Source organism: Haliotis cracherodii, unplaced genomic scaffold (genome assembly GCF_022045235.1).
Source record: "Haliotis cracherodii isolate W230 unplaced genomic scaffold, xgHalCrac1.p SCAF_2, whole genome shotgun sequence".
Classification (NCBI taxonomy): Eukaryota; Metazoa; Mollusca; class Gastropoda; order Lepetellida; family Haliotidae; genus Haliotis; species Haliotis cracherodii.
This window is the reverse complement of record NW_027266275.1, coordinates 8,955,076-8,969,594: the sequence shown is the minus strand read 5'-3', so window position 1 is coordinate 8,969,594 and position 14,519 is coordinate 8,955,076. Positions and strand designations below refer to the sequence as shown.

General features: G+C 41.5%; 1 protein-coding gene across 1 annotated transcript in view; it reads right to left on the bottom strand.

The window, feature by feature from the left end:
* Positions 1 to 14,519, bottom strand: part of LOC139469720 (cadherin-23-like) — a 94,420-nt gene that overhangs the window by 64,503 nt on the left and 15,398 nt on the right. Inside the window, exons 13-24 of the mRNA XM_071251968.1 lie at positions 13,922 to 14,110; positions 12,463 to 12,789; positions 11,512 to 11,646; positions 10,324 to 10,503; positions 8,692 to 8,823; positions 7,301 to 7,486; positions 6,520 to 6,645; positions 5,580 to 5,765; positions 4,862 to 5,188; positions 2,578 to 2,712; positions 1,979 to 2,158; positions 53 to 190 (exon numbers count right to left, since the gene is read on the bottom strand). Coding sequence (XP_071108069.1) covers positions 53 to 190; positions 1,979 to 2,158; positions 2,578 to 2,712; positions 4,862 to 5,188; positions 5,580 to 5,765; positions 6,520 to 6,645; positions 7,301 to 7,486; positions 8,692 to 8,823; positions 10,324 to 10,503; positions 11,512 to 11,646; positions 12,463 to 12,789; positions 13,922 to 14,110 — 2,241 coding nt within the window. The remainder of the gene's footprint in view (positions 1 to 52; positions 191 to 1,978; positions 2,159 to 2,577; positions 2,713 to 4,861; positions 5,189 to 5,579; positions 5,766 to 6,519; positions 6,646 to 7,300; positions 7,487 to 8,691; positions 8,824 to 10,323; positions 10,504 to 11,511; positions 11,647 to 12,462; positions 12,790 to 13,921; positions 14,111 to 14,519) is intronic.

Below are 14,519 nucleotides of genomic sequence, written 5' to 3'. Positions count from 1 at the left end.
AAGCATATATATTAGCAAAATAGCTGCTTGACACAACGAGACTGCTAAGTACCACATAGTTTGTCAGATTGCATGGATCTTCCATGAGGGAATGTTGAAGGGTCACATGTCCGCTATGGGGGTTGATAGTGAAACAGTTCATCGCGTCCTCACTGCCAGAAATCGAGTACATCACAACGTTGTTGGGAGCCTGTCAACAATAGTTAAAAAACATTGTGATTTGGATTGTAATACCGTTTCAAAAATAGCATCTCAACACGAAATATAAAACGGAAGATATACGGCGTGATAATGTATGAAAAAAAGAGTGGATATCGATAATATTTCGCATAATATTGATAAATTGATTGAATTTACACTCTAAACACCAATAAAAGGAACACGCATATACACAAATAAAAACATCCTTAAAGAAATAAAACACACGTTCACAAAAAGTAAACATTATGTAAAAAATTAAACTAAACAGAAATACAACGGACAAACATCAACATAACCAAGTACATGTAAATAAAACAGGAAAACTTGTACACAATATATTTGTTGTTATGTACTCACAAACACAGCTGTTGAGAATTCTTAGCGCGTAGAAACAAGATTAAGTGAGTGAGTTTGTTTTAACCTCCGAACCGTATTACAGCTATATGATGCTCGAAGTGATACAGAACCAAGAGAGGGGGCACGGGTGGCCCAGTCGTCTAGGGTGCCGCGATTCGCTGTGCATAGTTGCGTCCCTTGGGAACGGCGGAGACGCATCACTTCGGGCTTTCCTCCCACATTAAGCTGACACGCTGCGATATAACTGGAATACTGTTAAAAGCGGCGTTAAACCAAACTCACTCACTCACTCACAGAACCAAGAGCATGGATACTCACTCACTCACACACGTACATAAGGCCTCTAAAAGTGTTTGTTTGTTTGTTGTTTTAACTAATCGAATCTTCGCGAGACAACTCAGTGATTGACATCATGAGCATCGATCAACGCATTTGGGATACAAAGACATGCATCAACCAAATCAGCGATCCTGACCACCCGATCCGATGCCTTTTACGACAAGCATGGGCTGCTGAAGACCAATTCTACACCCGGAATCTTCACTGGACGCCTCTTAAGTGAGATGATGAGATGAGGCTATGCGCAATAGCGAACATAAGTTTTACTACAAGGTAAATATCACCTCTAAATTGACATGAATCTGGCACCGACCACCATTGAACGACATTGATATTCATTGATATAGGACCTCCAAGGTAAGATGGTCAGATAAGGTGAAATGGGGTTTACATCGCGTCCAAGGTTATTGCACTTTAAAAGCGACGTGCATGTACGTGTGTGTGTTTGTGTGGCTGCTCATACTAGTCCGGACTGATGCCGATTTATAGTGCTAGCTCACTGAGATACCATGCCGCAAGTTTAACATGAATATCTCACTCAGACACAGTATACTGACCAGTCCTTGTTTTAGCCCCTTAACACCGAGCGCCAGACAGGGTAACAACAGGGTATGACGCGGTCGGGATCGAACCCCGGACTTTTCGCTCTCCGGGCGGACGCTCTACCACTTGACCACGGATGCGGTCCTCCAAGGAATGACCAGTGTAGCCGGCTCATATATGTATTACATATACTACTCAAAAGAAGTTCAAGAACACAATCTGTGTGTAGCTTATACTCCTCAAAAGAAATTCATGTTACTATCGCTAATCTGCCATGCCATGTAGTTAATATATCATGGCTTGACAGATAAAACAATCTTGTTATATGAATGAATCGGAAGTCTTTAATTTCTTTTGAGTAGTATAAGCCACGCAGATTGACAGATGAACTATAGTGATCGAGTGTTCTTTCATTTCTTGTGAGTAGTATACACTATAAAATCTAAACCGATGCCTTCTTTCTTTGTCTTTAAGGCATGTGAGGGAAACTGAAAACCCTCTACAATGTAGGAGCTGTTTAAGAATACGGTCATCTTACGGCGACGTCTCTGTCGATAGCAGTCGCCGTCAGCACGGTCCTGCCAATGGCCCATGTTTCAGGTATGGTGTCGAAGGAGTCCTGCGTTATCATTTCGGGAGCGAAAAGATTTCTCATGACTTGGACCGTCGCCAGTGTTGTGTTGCACAGTCGGTCCAGATCGCATGCTTCCACCAACAGCTGTAAGAAACAGGTAAAAAACAGTCTTAGTTGTTCCAAGTCGGGAACATGAAGGGGTAATGTCACTAAGAGAGTCGGTTGAGAGAGCGATGATGTTGTGAGGAGTATTTCAGCCACATAATGGTGTATGTGCTCAATGTGGGACCAAGGATCACTCAGTACCAAACTGGAGTTTCTCGTAGTTATTTTCTCTTTGATTTTAATAATCAATACCTTTTTTGCAATTTCGAATTTGTTCACGTTACTTCGATTATTTTGTTTTGTTATTTCGATTATAGCCAGACAAACTTGAAATAAAGAGAAAATAGTCGATCTTACTATTTAAAAAAAAGTAGATTACGCTACCCAAGAGGCACAAGAGGCTTTCGTACTGGAGCGTTACAAACCCGAACATATCAAACTCTCTATTGAGAACGTACCTCGAAAGACGGTCTCTGTGAATTAAACAGCGGACGACTGATCCTCACGTCCCCACTGTTGCTGTCGACTGTGAAGAAGTCTTGTGTATCATCTTTGTTGAGCAGCTTGTATCTGACTTGTCCGAAGGGGGTGCTCTGGTGAAGAGAATTATAATCAGTGATATATTTACTGGAAGAAAGTCATGAGCGCCTTTCTATATTTTCACACAGCCATCTTTTGGTGAGGTGAAATGGGGTTTAACGTCGTCGCGTTCAAGATTATTGAACTTATATTGCGCCCTGCATTTACTTGTGAGTGTGGCTGCTTATACATAGTCCGGGCCAATAGCGCAAGCTCACTGATATACCGTGAGTCAGTTTAACATGAAAACACCGCTCAGACACAGTATAGTGACTCCTATGGAAGCGTAGTAGGGCCACGGTGAAATTTATTTTGTCTAAGTATCTCCTATGTAGGACTTCCTATCTCCTACGTTATTATTCTAGGCCATACTAAGTCCTACGTAGTAGATACTAAGTCCTACGTGGGAGATAGTAAGTCCTACGTAGTAGATACTAAGTCCTACGTAGTAGATACTAATTCCTACGTAGGAGATAGTAAGTCCTACGTAGGAGATAGTAAGTCCTATGTAGTAGATAGTAAGTCCTACGTAGGAGATAGTAAGTCCTACGTAGGAGATAGTAATTCTAGTCCATACTAAGTCCTACGTAGTACATGTAAGTCCTACAAAATTTTCACCGTGGCCCTACTACGCTTCCGTAGACTCCGAACACATAAGTACTATCGTTTAACATCTAGTCGTGATGCGCCCGGGGATCAAACTCCCGATATTCCGCTCCCAAGGCAGACGCTCTATCCACTACAGGCGGTCGTATCTATTGGACATGTCCAGGGATGACGTTGATGTAGAAACACGTCTAAGATACCACCGATATCTGCTGGAAAGTTGGGGAAATGATTCCACTGACGTTTCACAGCTGGTCGCAAACACGGAATAGCATCATACCACACAAGCACTAGAGGGCGTGATGGAAAGGATTAACGAATAATTATTGCCATGAAACAGCTAAAAACATGTAGATTATCGAATTTGATTTCAATGTGACTGTCACTTTGCTTACAAATACAAAATATAATAAGAGACTTCGACATATGCTGAACAAAAACAATTAGGGATCATGAATATTTTGATGATACTTTTTTTGTAGTTAGCACTGAGCACACATTTTCATAAAGATACCTCCCCCCCCCCCCCCCCCCCCCCAAAAAAAAAAAAAAAAAAAATAATAATAATGATCCTTGACATTTTCCAGTTGGGCTAAGGAAGGCAATTCTGGACAGCGAAGCACAGCGCATAAGACCACAACCTTCCTCAGTTGGAGTGTATATATGTAGATATATAAAAGTATAAATGTACTTAACACCCAACTCTTTTAAAAGTGTTAACTCTTTCCTTCCTAAACCAGTTCCCTCAAAGCAATATATGCTGAGTAAAATCGGGAAAAAAAACCAACTGAGCTAGTGACACATATTAATGTTTACTTTTACACCGATCTAAGTGTTTTGTTTGTTTGATGTTTGACGCCGCACTCAGCAATATTCCAGCTATATGACGGGGGTCTGTAAAATAATCGAGTCTGGACCAGCCAATCCAGTGATTGACATCATGAGCATCGATCCACGCAATTGGGATCGGTGACATGTATCAACCAAGTCAACGAGCCTAACTACCCGATCCCTTTAGTCGCCTTTTACGACAAGCACAGTCGCCTTTTATGCCAAGTATGGGTTGCTGAAGACCTATTCTACCCCAGAATCTTCACGGGTTCCGATGTAAGCGAAATGGTTAGCAACGATTTATGAAAAACATGTGGGTTTAGTGGTCGATTCTGGACCAGACAAACGTGCAATGACAAGATGAATAATCCAGTGAGTGAGTGAGTGAGTGAGTGAGTGAGTGAGTGAGTGAGTGAGTGCGTGCGTGCGTGCGTGCGTGCGTGCGTGCGTGCGTGCGTGCGTGCGTGCGTGCGTGCGTGCGTGCGTGCGTGCGTGCGTGCGTGCGTGCGTGCGTGCGTGCGTGCGTGCGTGCGTGCGTGCGTGCGTGCGTGCGTGCGTGCGTGCGTGCGTGCGTGCGTGCGTGAGTCGGACATGGTGCTGAAACATGATCAGGCGAACCGGGTTTCGAAACCACGGCCATAAGTATATACTGTAAGCATTATGGATAGACAAGCATGTGATATACACACGTGCACGACCTTCAGTTGGTCCAACAGTAATACTCACAGGCGGATCCCCATCTGTTGCAACAACTTGCATTACGATAGTGTTGAGTGGTGCTCTTGACGTCACATTTTGAGTTATGTCGTCGTCAACGAAGGAGGGAGCGAAGTTGTTGCGGGTTACGCTGATGGTGATAATTGCTGCACTTGGTGAGCATAGTGGACTTGCGCCGCCATCGCACGCATTGACAACTCCATTGTATACCGTTTGTTTATCAGCATCTTCTCTGAGGTCCCTCGTCACAAGCACTCCCCCATTCCGACCGATGGTGAAGAAGTTGCTAAATCCCCCGGAGCCAGCGACGTTGAAGGTCACAAAATTGTTTGGAGCCTTAAATATCACACAAAAGATATTACAGAATTATCACATGTTTTATGTGTTGGCATAAATACATCTCTGCTAAAAGCGGAGTCGATTGTACAAACCGACTACACCCTGTGCATGTATTCAGAAAGCACTATCAGAAGGTGAGCTTATCCTGTCACAAACACATGCAAAGGCATGTCTACCATTAAACGTTTTGAAAGGCTTTCTAAGGCCAACCAACTTTGGATCAAGAGTCGTATGATGCTCTTAAAGAACGACAACATTGTAATGCTTAACTCATAAGAGACATAATGGTTGAGGTCGCTATTTTATCAGCATCAGTACAAATCATGATGATGATGAATTCCATGAGTTTAGTGATACGTTAATGTTTCATGGAAATGTGACAACTTACCGACACGTCAGCATCTGTAGCGAAGACGGTGACGATGGGTATGTTCAGTGCCTGTGTGGACAGAATGGCCACAGAGTAGGCAAGAGGAGAGAAAATGGGCGTGTTGAGGTTTCTTTGTATTGAAACCCCAACTTCCGTTGTTGCAGAGAGGGGCGGACTACCTCCATCCTTTACCATCACGAAGAACTGAAAAAAAAAGTTAAACGTGACACTGATTTAACAAGAAATGACACTTTTTAGTAAGTATGCATCTTCCCGAGGCAAGAGAGTTAACTGACTTTAAAAGTCAAGTTTCCACCCTTGCCGAACTAGGCTGGAGTTCCTGGGCTCGATCGTAGCGCCACGAGTGGCTATTACCAGTTATGTCCTTTCTATGCCTCTCCTATTGACCAATCAGATTCAACCTCTCGTATCACTTGCATTTGCTTCCAACAAAACGGTGGCGCCCAGTCAAGACGATCTGATTGATAATCAAGATCTATATTGTGATAAAACGAGTCTTACATCTCGAAGTGCATTAAAACACGTGAGCACATTGATTAAAAGCATGAAAAGATTTAGAAAATATCTGTTGACAACGAGTTAGCGGTGCACATGCTTTGCAAATCCTGCAGTCGACCGAAATCTGCATGACACTTTTACGAACCGGATTTCGATTTCCGTGCGCGATTTTGATTGGACTATGCATAGACTCGTTAGTCCAGCCAAAATGTAACTCCATAATACCAGCCAAGTTCGGCAAGGGTGGAAACTGGACTTTTAAAGTCAGTTAACTCCCTTGCCTCGGGAAGATGGTAAGTAGGTGTCTGAGAGAACCTGGTGTGACACCGTAAAGAAAAAACACGCCATAACAAACAACAGATCAACTTGTAGAAATATTTCCTGACTTAATGTGTATCGATCAAGACTCCATGATGACTGGTTTATATGGTGTTCTTACCGTGTACTGTTCACGCCGATCAGTCTGTAGAGATGGCTTGACCGTCAGAACACCAGTATTGGGGTTGATGTCGAAATGGGTATCGTCTTGCCCAAACGTAGAGAATGTCAGCACGTTAAACGGAGCCTAAAGTACAATGAAAAATACAAGTAGCATTATTATTTCCGAGATATTCATCATGAGATATAACAAAGAATCAAATAGAATTGTAGTGTGATATTCATTTTATCACAAAAACATTGACACTTTGGCAAGACCCAAATTGTGTACAAACATCAAACTTAATCTTTATATCCATTACTACCATTCTCACATCTACCATTCTACGTCATGAATCTCTGCTCTGCGTCATCACTTTCACATCTACGTAATCATTCATCTTACATCTGAACCACTCTTTGACTTCAAAGTCAACATTCTCTGTCATAAACGTTATCGTTCTTTCACATTTAAGTCGCAACTCTTTGACATCCACGTCACCACTCTTTGACATCTACGTCACCACTCTTTTACATATACGTCACCACTCTTTGACATCCACGTCACAATGCTCTTACAACTATATGTACGTCAAGATGCTCCAACAGCTACATCATTATACTCTTACAACTACCTCGTTATGCTCTTACGACTACGTCATTAATGTTTTTACAACTAGGCCATAATGTTCTTACAACTAGGCCATTATGCTCTAACAACTGTCAAGATGCTCTTAATACTTCGTGATAATGCTCTTAAACAACGTCATAATGCTCTTACAAAAACGTCATAATGCACTTACAACAACGTCATTATCGGTGGCTATGACACTGAGCACTCGTGTGCCAGCCGGAGCTCCTCCCTGGATAGTAGCAAGGAAAGGGTTCTCGGTGAACACCGGAGCGTGTTTGTTCCGTCTGATGGTGAGGAACACGTCGACGGTACTGGACCGCTGAACCGCTCCACCATCAGCAGCCGTTATCTGAGCCTGGGGAGACAATACACAAGGATGTGAGGTAAGGTGAAATGGGGTTTAACGTCGCGTCCAAGATTATTGCACTTATATAGCGACGTGCATGTACGTGTTTGGTTTTGTGTGGCTGCTTGTACACAAGAGAGATAGCTCACTGAGATACCATGCCGCAGTTTAATATTATACCCTACTCAGACACAGTATGACACCGAGCCGACCAGTCCTTGTTTTAGCCCCTTAATGCCGAGCGCCAGACAGGGTAACAACAAGTACCATCTTTTAACGTCGTTTTGGTATGACGCGGCCGGGGATCGAACCCCGGACTTTCCGCTCTCCGGGCGGACGCTCTACCACTAGACCACGGAGGCGGTCAAATATACATTAAGGACAATTCACACTTTGCATATAATGAATATATGTGACATAGATATTGAAACCCGGTAGCGCCTCTGACCAACATAACAGTAAGAGAAACATGGAAGACAAAACACAATAACTGGCAATATTCATACAAAGACAAATGAGTCAGTTACTTGCAACCTTTATACAACTACAATATTACACTATTTAGTCTCAATGTATCAGGGGCAGTCGGGTAGCCTAGTGGTTAAAGCGTTCGCTCGTCACGCCGAAGACCCGGGTTCGATTCCCGACATGGGTACAATGTGTGAAGCCCATTTCTGGTGTCCCCCGCCGTGATATTGCTGGAATATTGCTAAAAGCGGCGTAAAACCATACTCACTCACTCACTCAATGTCACAAGATTGCAAGTTCGATTCGGATCTAAAGCTCGGATTTCACTTGTTCAAAATCAAACGTTGATCGTTGTCACTCTGAAGAAAAATGCTGTGATGTTGGCGAAATATTGCGAATAGCGGCGTAAAACCATACTCACTCACTATCACAAATACTGTTCGACACTGTTTAGAAAGTAAACAAACACAAGACATGTTTACATATAAACAGCATCACTACAATTGTCTGATAAGAATCTTCGTATTAGTGATTATCAAATAATGCCACATATAAAGCCAGTGTGTTAACTTAGGAATTCAGCCAAAACTATGCATCAGTGCGATCAACTTTTGATTTGACTCTAAAACCAGAAGACATGCCTTTTGATTCCAAAACTCCATAACAATCCGTACAAAGAAAGATATATTGCTGGGTCCAGCAAATGTACCACCAAATCTGTGTCAAAGATTAACCATAATCCTTACCAAGTAGGAGTCCTCACTGCAGAAAGCATCCAACAGAGATTTTTGAATTGATATCTCTCCTGTCAGTTCATCAACAGAGAAACACTCCGCCAGCTGGAAGGTCAGTTTATACCTGACTCGGTTGTTTGGGTCCTGTGGGAAATAGAATTGTCCGAAGAAGTTAAAATGGAGTGAACAAATTATAAAAAAAACACATACTACGTAAATATTTACATACATTATCCTCATCAGAGCAACACGGGGTTCATCGTAGCTCGGGAGTTGTTTCACATCATCCATGATTATTTTAGGAATCAAAATGAAGCGAATTGCATGAAATATCAGCCTTACAGTGAGTGAGTGAGTGAGTTTGGTTTTACGCCGCTTTTAGCAATATTCCAGCAATATCACGGCGGGGGACACCAGAAATGGGCTTCACACATTGCATGAAATATCAGCCTTACAGTGAGTGAGTGAGTGAGTTTGGTTTTACGCCGCTTTTAGCAATATTCCAGCAATATCACGGCGGGGGACACCAGAAATGGGCTTCACACATTGTACCCATGTCGGGAATCGAACTCGGGTCTTCGGCGTGACGAGCGAACGCTTTAACCACTAGGCTACCCGACCGCCCCTTATCAGCCTTACAGAGAAACTGAAGTCAACCTATTGCAAAGATAACATAATCATATTTTGAATAATAAATAAAATCATTTCGTTGTTCTAGACAGTGCAACATCATGGAATTACATTGTGTCATTGACCAGTCAGTCTTAAGAATAGGCAAATGTATATTTGTAAACTTATTAAAGTTATTCCAGACTGCATTTAACTTGTATGTTACAGATGCACATTAGACATCGATAGATTCAACTCTTATCTGCTTCCAGGAAGGACATCTTAGCGTCATTATTGGACTTTATATCAACGTTAATGCTTTGGTTGATAGGCATTATTTAGAAGTTGACGGATGACAAAGTAGAAAGAAGTTATGGACAACAACTTCTTTAAAGCTGACGTTTCTGTATAGATTCTTATACCGTTGGGACTTGCTTGACAACGGTGTCAGGATCTATACCGAAACGTGTGGAATTTCATTCCCAAATAGGATACCATGAGGGATAATGCATTGATCGAATGCACGGGAAATATAAATTTTCTTTATGTTTAAACGACTTAATACTACCCTCAGTTAATTTTGCAATGCAATAGGTAATACAAGACAATAATGCTCTACTTGTATTTACTAAAAGTAATTGTTATACTATACATTTGATGTAACTGACAACGAATAATAAGTATGACGATGTGGACTCTGCTTTTAGGAGATATATTTTGGAAAGTCACACTTCAAATGTGCTTTCTTTGCAAACTGTTGTATATATCTAATGGGGAATCAGCATGCACTATATCATAACTTGTGTTAAAAACATAATAATTGCCTGGCAAAATTGTATTTTAAAATTTGTAATTTGTTTAACGTAATTTTGTTCATATATTATTACAACTTTATGTCTCCAGTGCAGTTTTCACCTTCAAAAAAAAGGGGAAAAGGAGGAGTTTTCAGATGTAGAGATTAGAAAATTTCCCATAATTACCATGACAGTTTCCTTCTGCCTTTAAATATATTTTAAGTATCTAAAGCATACATACCGTTATATCGGCGTCTGTCGCTGTCAGTGCTATTATGGGAACATTATATTCAACTGTCTCAGAAACGGTGGTCGTATATTGTGTTGAAGAAAACACAGGAGCGTAGAAGTTGGTCAGCACCGTTACCCTGGCAACTGTTCTGTTGCAGAACTTGCCTGTGTCACAAGCCTCAACCCAGAGCTGTAACATAAGATAGTGGAGCACTTACCATTCTGTGTATAGTATACATGCAACATTCTCCAGAAAGGAATTATATGAAAACAACGCTAATGAACTTAACGATGATATGGCCTTTCGGTTGGGACGAGTTCCTGACTCGAATTATGACTCCTCTTATATGACGGGGTTCCCAGGAAAATATGTGTTCAGGAACAGATATATTAAGCACTATCTCTTCTTATATGACGGGGTTCCCAGGTAAATATGTGTTCGCCAAAAGATGTATTAAGCACAACCTCATCTTATATGATGAGGATTCCCAGGTAAATATGTGTTCAGGAACAGATATATTAAGCACTATCTCCTCTTATATGACGGGGTTCCCAGGTAAATATGTGTTCGCGAACAGATGTATTAAGCACAACCTCATCTTATATGATGGGGGTTCCCAGGTAAATATGTGTTCGCGAACAGATGTATTAAGCACAACCTCATCTTATATGATGGGGGTTCCCAGGTAAATATGTGTTCACGAACAGATATATTAAGCACTGTCTCCTCTTATATGACGGGGTTCCCAGGTAAATATGTGTTCACGAACAGATATATTAAGCACTATCTCCTCTTATATGATGGGGTTCCCAGGTAAAAATGTGTTCGCGAAAAGATGTATTAAGCACTATCTCTTCTAATATGATTGGGGTTCCCAGGTAAATATGTGTTCGCGAAAGATGTATTAAGCACTATCTCCTCTTATATGATGGGGGTTACCACGTAAATATGTGTTCGCAAAAAGATGTATTAAGCACTATTTCATCTTATATGATGGGGTTCCCAGGTAAATATGTCTTCGCGAACAGATGTATTAAGCACTATCGCCTCTTTTATGACGGGGTTCCCAGGTAAATATGTGTTAAGGAACAGATATATTTAGCAGTATCTCCTCTTATATGATGGGGGTTCCCAGGTATAGATGTGTTCGCGAACCGTTGAGACAAGATAAGGTCAATGTGTTCACAAACGTCTTACCTCAAACGTCCTATCCGTTGTGACAGGGGGCACTGCCTTGATCGTGACGTTACCAGTGCTCGAGTCGATATGGAAATAGTCAACGGTGTCGTCTATGTTGAAGAGTTTGTAGTTCACGGTGTTGTCAGTGATGTCCTGGAGGTAAACACAGTCAACAAGAAGTCACTTCTCAGACACCTGGTGTAATGACTTATTTTCAGTGATCCATTCATTTACTTTTCATCACGATTTTGCCTTTTACGCTCGGAGGAATCTGTTTAAGCAGATAATCGAGGCTGGTTACTCTCAGGCGATGACGTTTTGAATTTGTGAATATGTCTGCCGTGAGCTGCTCAACCTCCGATAACTGCACAATCTGCCAGTGAAACTTACGTTATATTGTTTTGTTGTTCTTAGTAAAATATTAAATACTTTATGCCATGATATATTTGGTACATACATAGGTATGTATTGGAACTTCAAACAAGGATCCGAACGTGGCAAAATTTGGCTAGACCAACGTTAGTTGAGTCTAGGAACGCTACAATGTCCCTTACAGTATTCCATAGTCTAGTTTAACTGTTTCGTCTTCTTTTGGGTAAGTTTGATAATAAAATATGAATGTGTAATTATTGTTTTTAGCATACTTTATCCTCATATTTTTAGCCATTTTTATTCCGATAAATATTAATTTTATATATTATTGTATTTACAAATTTGATTAAACCAAAAACAGATATTTATGTCAAAATTAATCTTTAACAGTACGGTCGTCATAAAACATAAATATGCTATATGTAACTATCATTAACAAAAGTTGTAATTTTCTTCATCCGAATAAATAATCATCATCAAAAACTTTAATTATATGTTACTTGAGCATCAGGCGTCAGTGTTATTTGTATATCTTTATGTATCTTTATGTATCTTTATGTATCATTACGTATTACTCCCTTGTGGTGTCCCACTTACCGTATCCCTGTCCACAGCAGTTATCTTTAGAACCGAATATCCAATCTCCATCTGCGTTGAATTGATGCTGACATTGTAGTCGTCAATGTTGATGAAGGAGGGTGCATTGTCATTGCGTACAATGTTGACGACGACGGCGACGAAGGTACAGCGTGGGTTGGAAGCGGCATCACAGACCTGGATTCCTCCATTGTACTGGCGTGTCTGACTGGGATCTGTCTGTATGTCTTTCTTCACGGAGATCTGACCATCGTCCATGTTGATGATGAAATATTCCTTAAACTTCACGTCTCCCGTGATCGAATATCGGACAACATTGTATGGCTCCTGAGGAGATGAGAATATTGTGTAAATAATACATGTTCACTGACTGTACAGTCTTCAGTGTCAGTGGTGTGGGGTTTGTAAAATGTAATCAGTTTGACATGGGACTAAGATATACCTATACATAACTAAATCTTTGAAAGGCATTTAGAGTGAGTGAGTATGGTTTTACTCCGCTTTTAGCAATATTCCAGCAATAACAATGCGGGGGGACACCAGAAATGGGCTTCACACATTGTACCCATGTCGGGAATCGAACCCGGGTCTTTGGCGTGACGCACGAACGCTTTAACCACCAGGCTACCCGACTGCCCCTGAAAGACATTTAGAAGTGATGCACATAAGGAAGAGAATGTATGGATGTCAGCTTCTTTATTATGAGGAACATAACGTCTCATCAGGTCATCAGGTGAATTCTCTTCCTTATACATAACTAGATATATAATTATGTGGAATAAATATAATATAAATATATATTATGTCTAAATATTGTTATGATTATTTTTTGAGTGATTCGAAATGATTCTGTTGTGTGTCTGTGCATGTTTACCTGCTACTGCTCAATGTATGGATTCATCTCGTATGAGTGAGTGAGCGAGGTGGGTTTAACGCCACTTGGAACATTATTCAAGCTATATCCCAGTGTCAGCTTAATGAAATCCCGATGTGGTTCAGGTTTACCACTTTAGTGAAATCCTCGAGCACGGGTATGACAAACCTAAGCGGGGCGAACTGGATTCGAAGCCACGATAATTTCCGGAGTGCCCATGGCATGTGTTAACTTCGAGACAGAGGTTGTGACACAATGTGATGTGTTAACTGCGCGATATGCCTTGTGTTAACGCCGACACAATGACCGACATTAACTTCGACAAAATCTGACATTTGTTAAATTCGAGAAAGTGAGCCTTACATGAAATCATAGCAATAACTCGAGTGCGAGTTTGTAATTGGCCGTCCCAGTGAATATATTTCAGATTTCGGCTGTGAGATAGACACGACCTCGAAAAGTGTTACAAAGGTCATAAATTGACACAGAGATATGCATTTAATGTGGTGATATAAATTTTAAGTTATATGTTGTCCGAAGAAAAAAGGGAATTCCTAGAAATAGTTTAGATCTCAAGGGTCTTACAGCAATATCTCCGTCAACTGCCGTCAGCTTCAGGAAGGATGGGTACCCGACAGCATGGCTGGAGAGTATACTGGCATTGAAGGATTGGGATGCTAACACCGGTGAATACAGATTCCGGTCCACAGCGATGAGAACAGTGGTTGTGGCACTCAAGGCTGGGGTTCCTCCATCTTCGGCTAATACACGGAGCTAAAACACAAATATTGAGTGAGTGAGTTGGGTTTAATGCCACCTATAACATTATTCCAGTTATATCACGGCGTGTCAGCTTAATGTGGGAGGAAAGCCCGAAGTGATGCAGGTCTCGGACGTTTACCACTTCGGTGAAACCCACGAGCACGGGTATGGTGCTGACAAACCTAGAAACATAATCGGGGCGAACCGGGGTTCGAACCCACAATCATAGGTTTCAGGCGTGCCCAAGGGACGCAACTCAGGACAGCGAATGGCGGCGCCTTAGACGAGTGGGCCACCCGTGCCCCCTCAAACACAAATAGGATCCATTATTACAGTAAGGTGGGGTTTAGATTGCTGGTCATGAGTGTCAGCATTCTTGAACAAACTTGTACCCGGTAGGGTCAGGTAAACTTGATTCCTT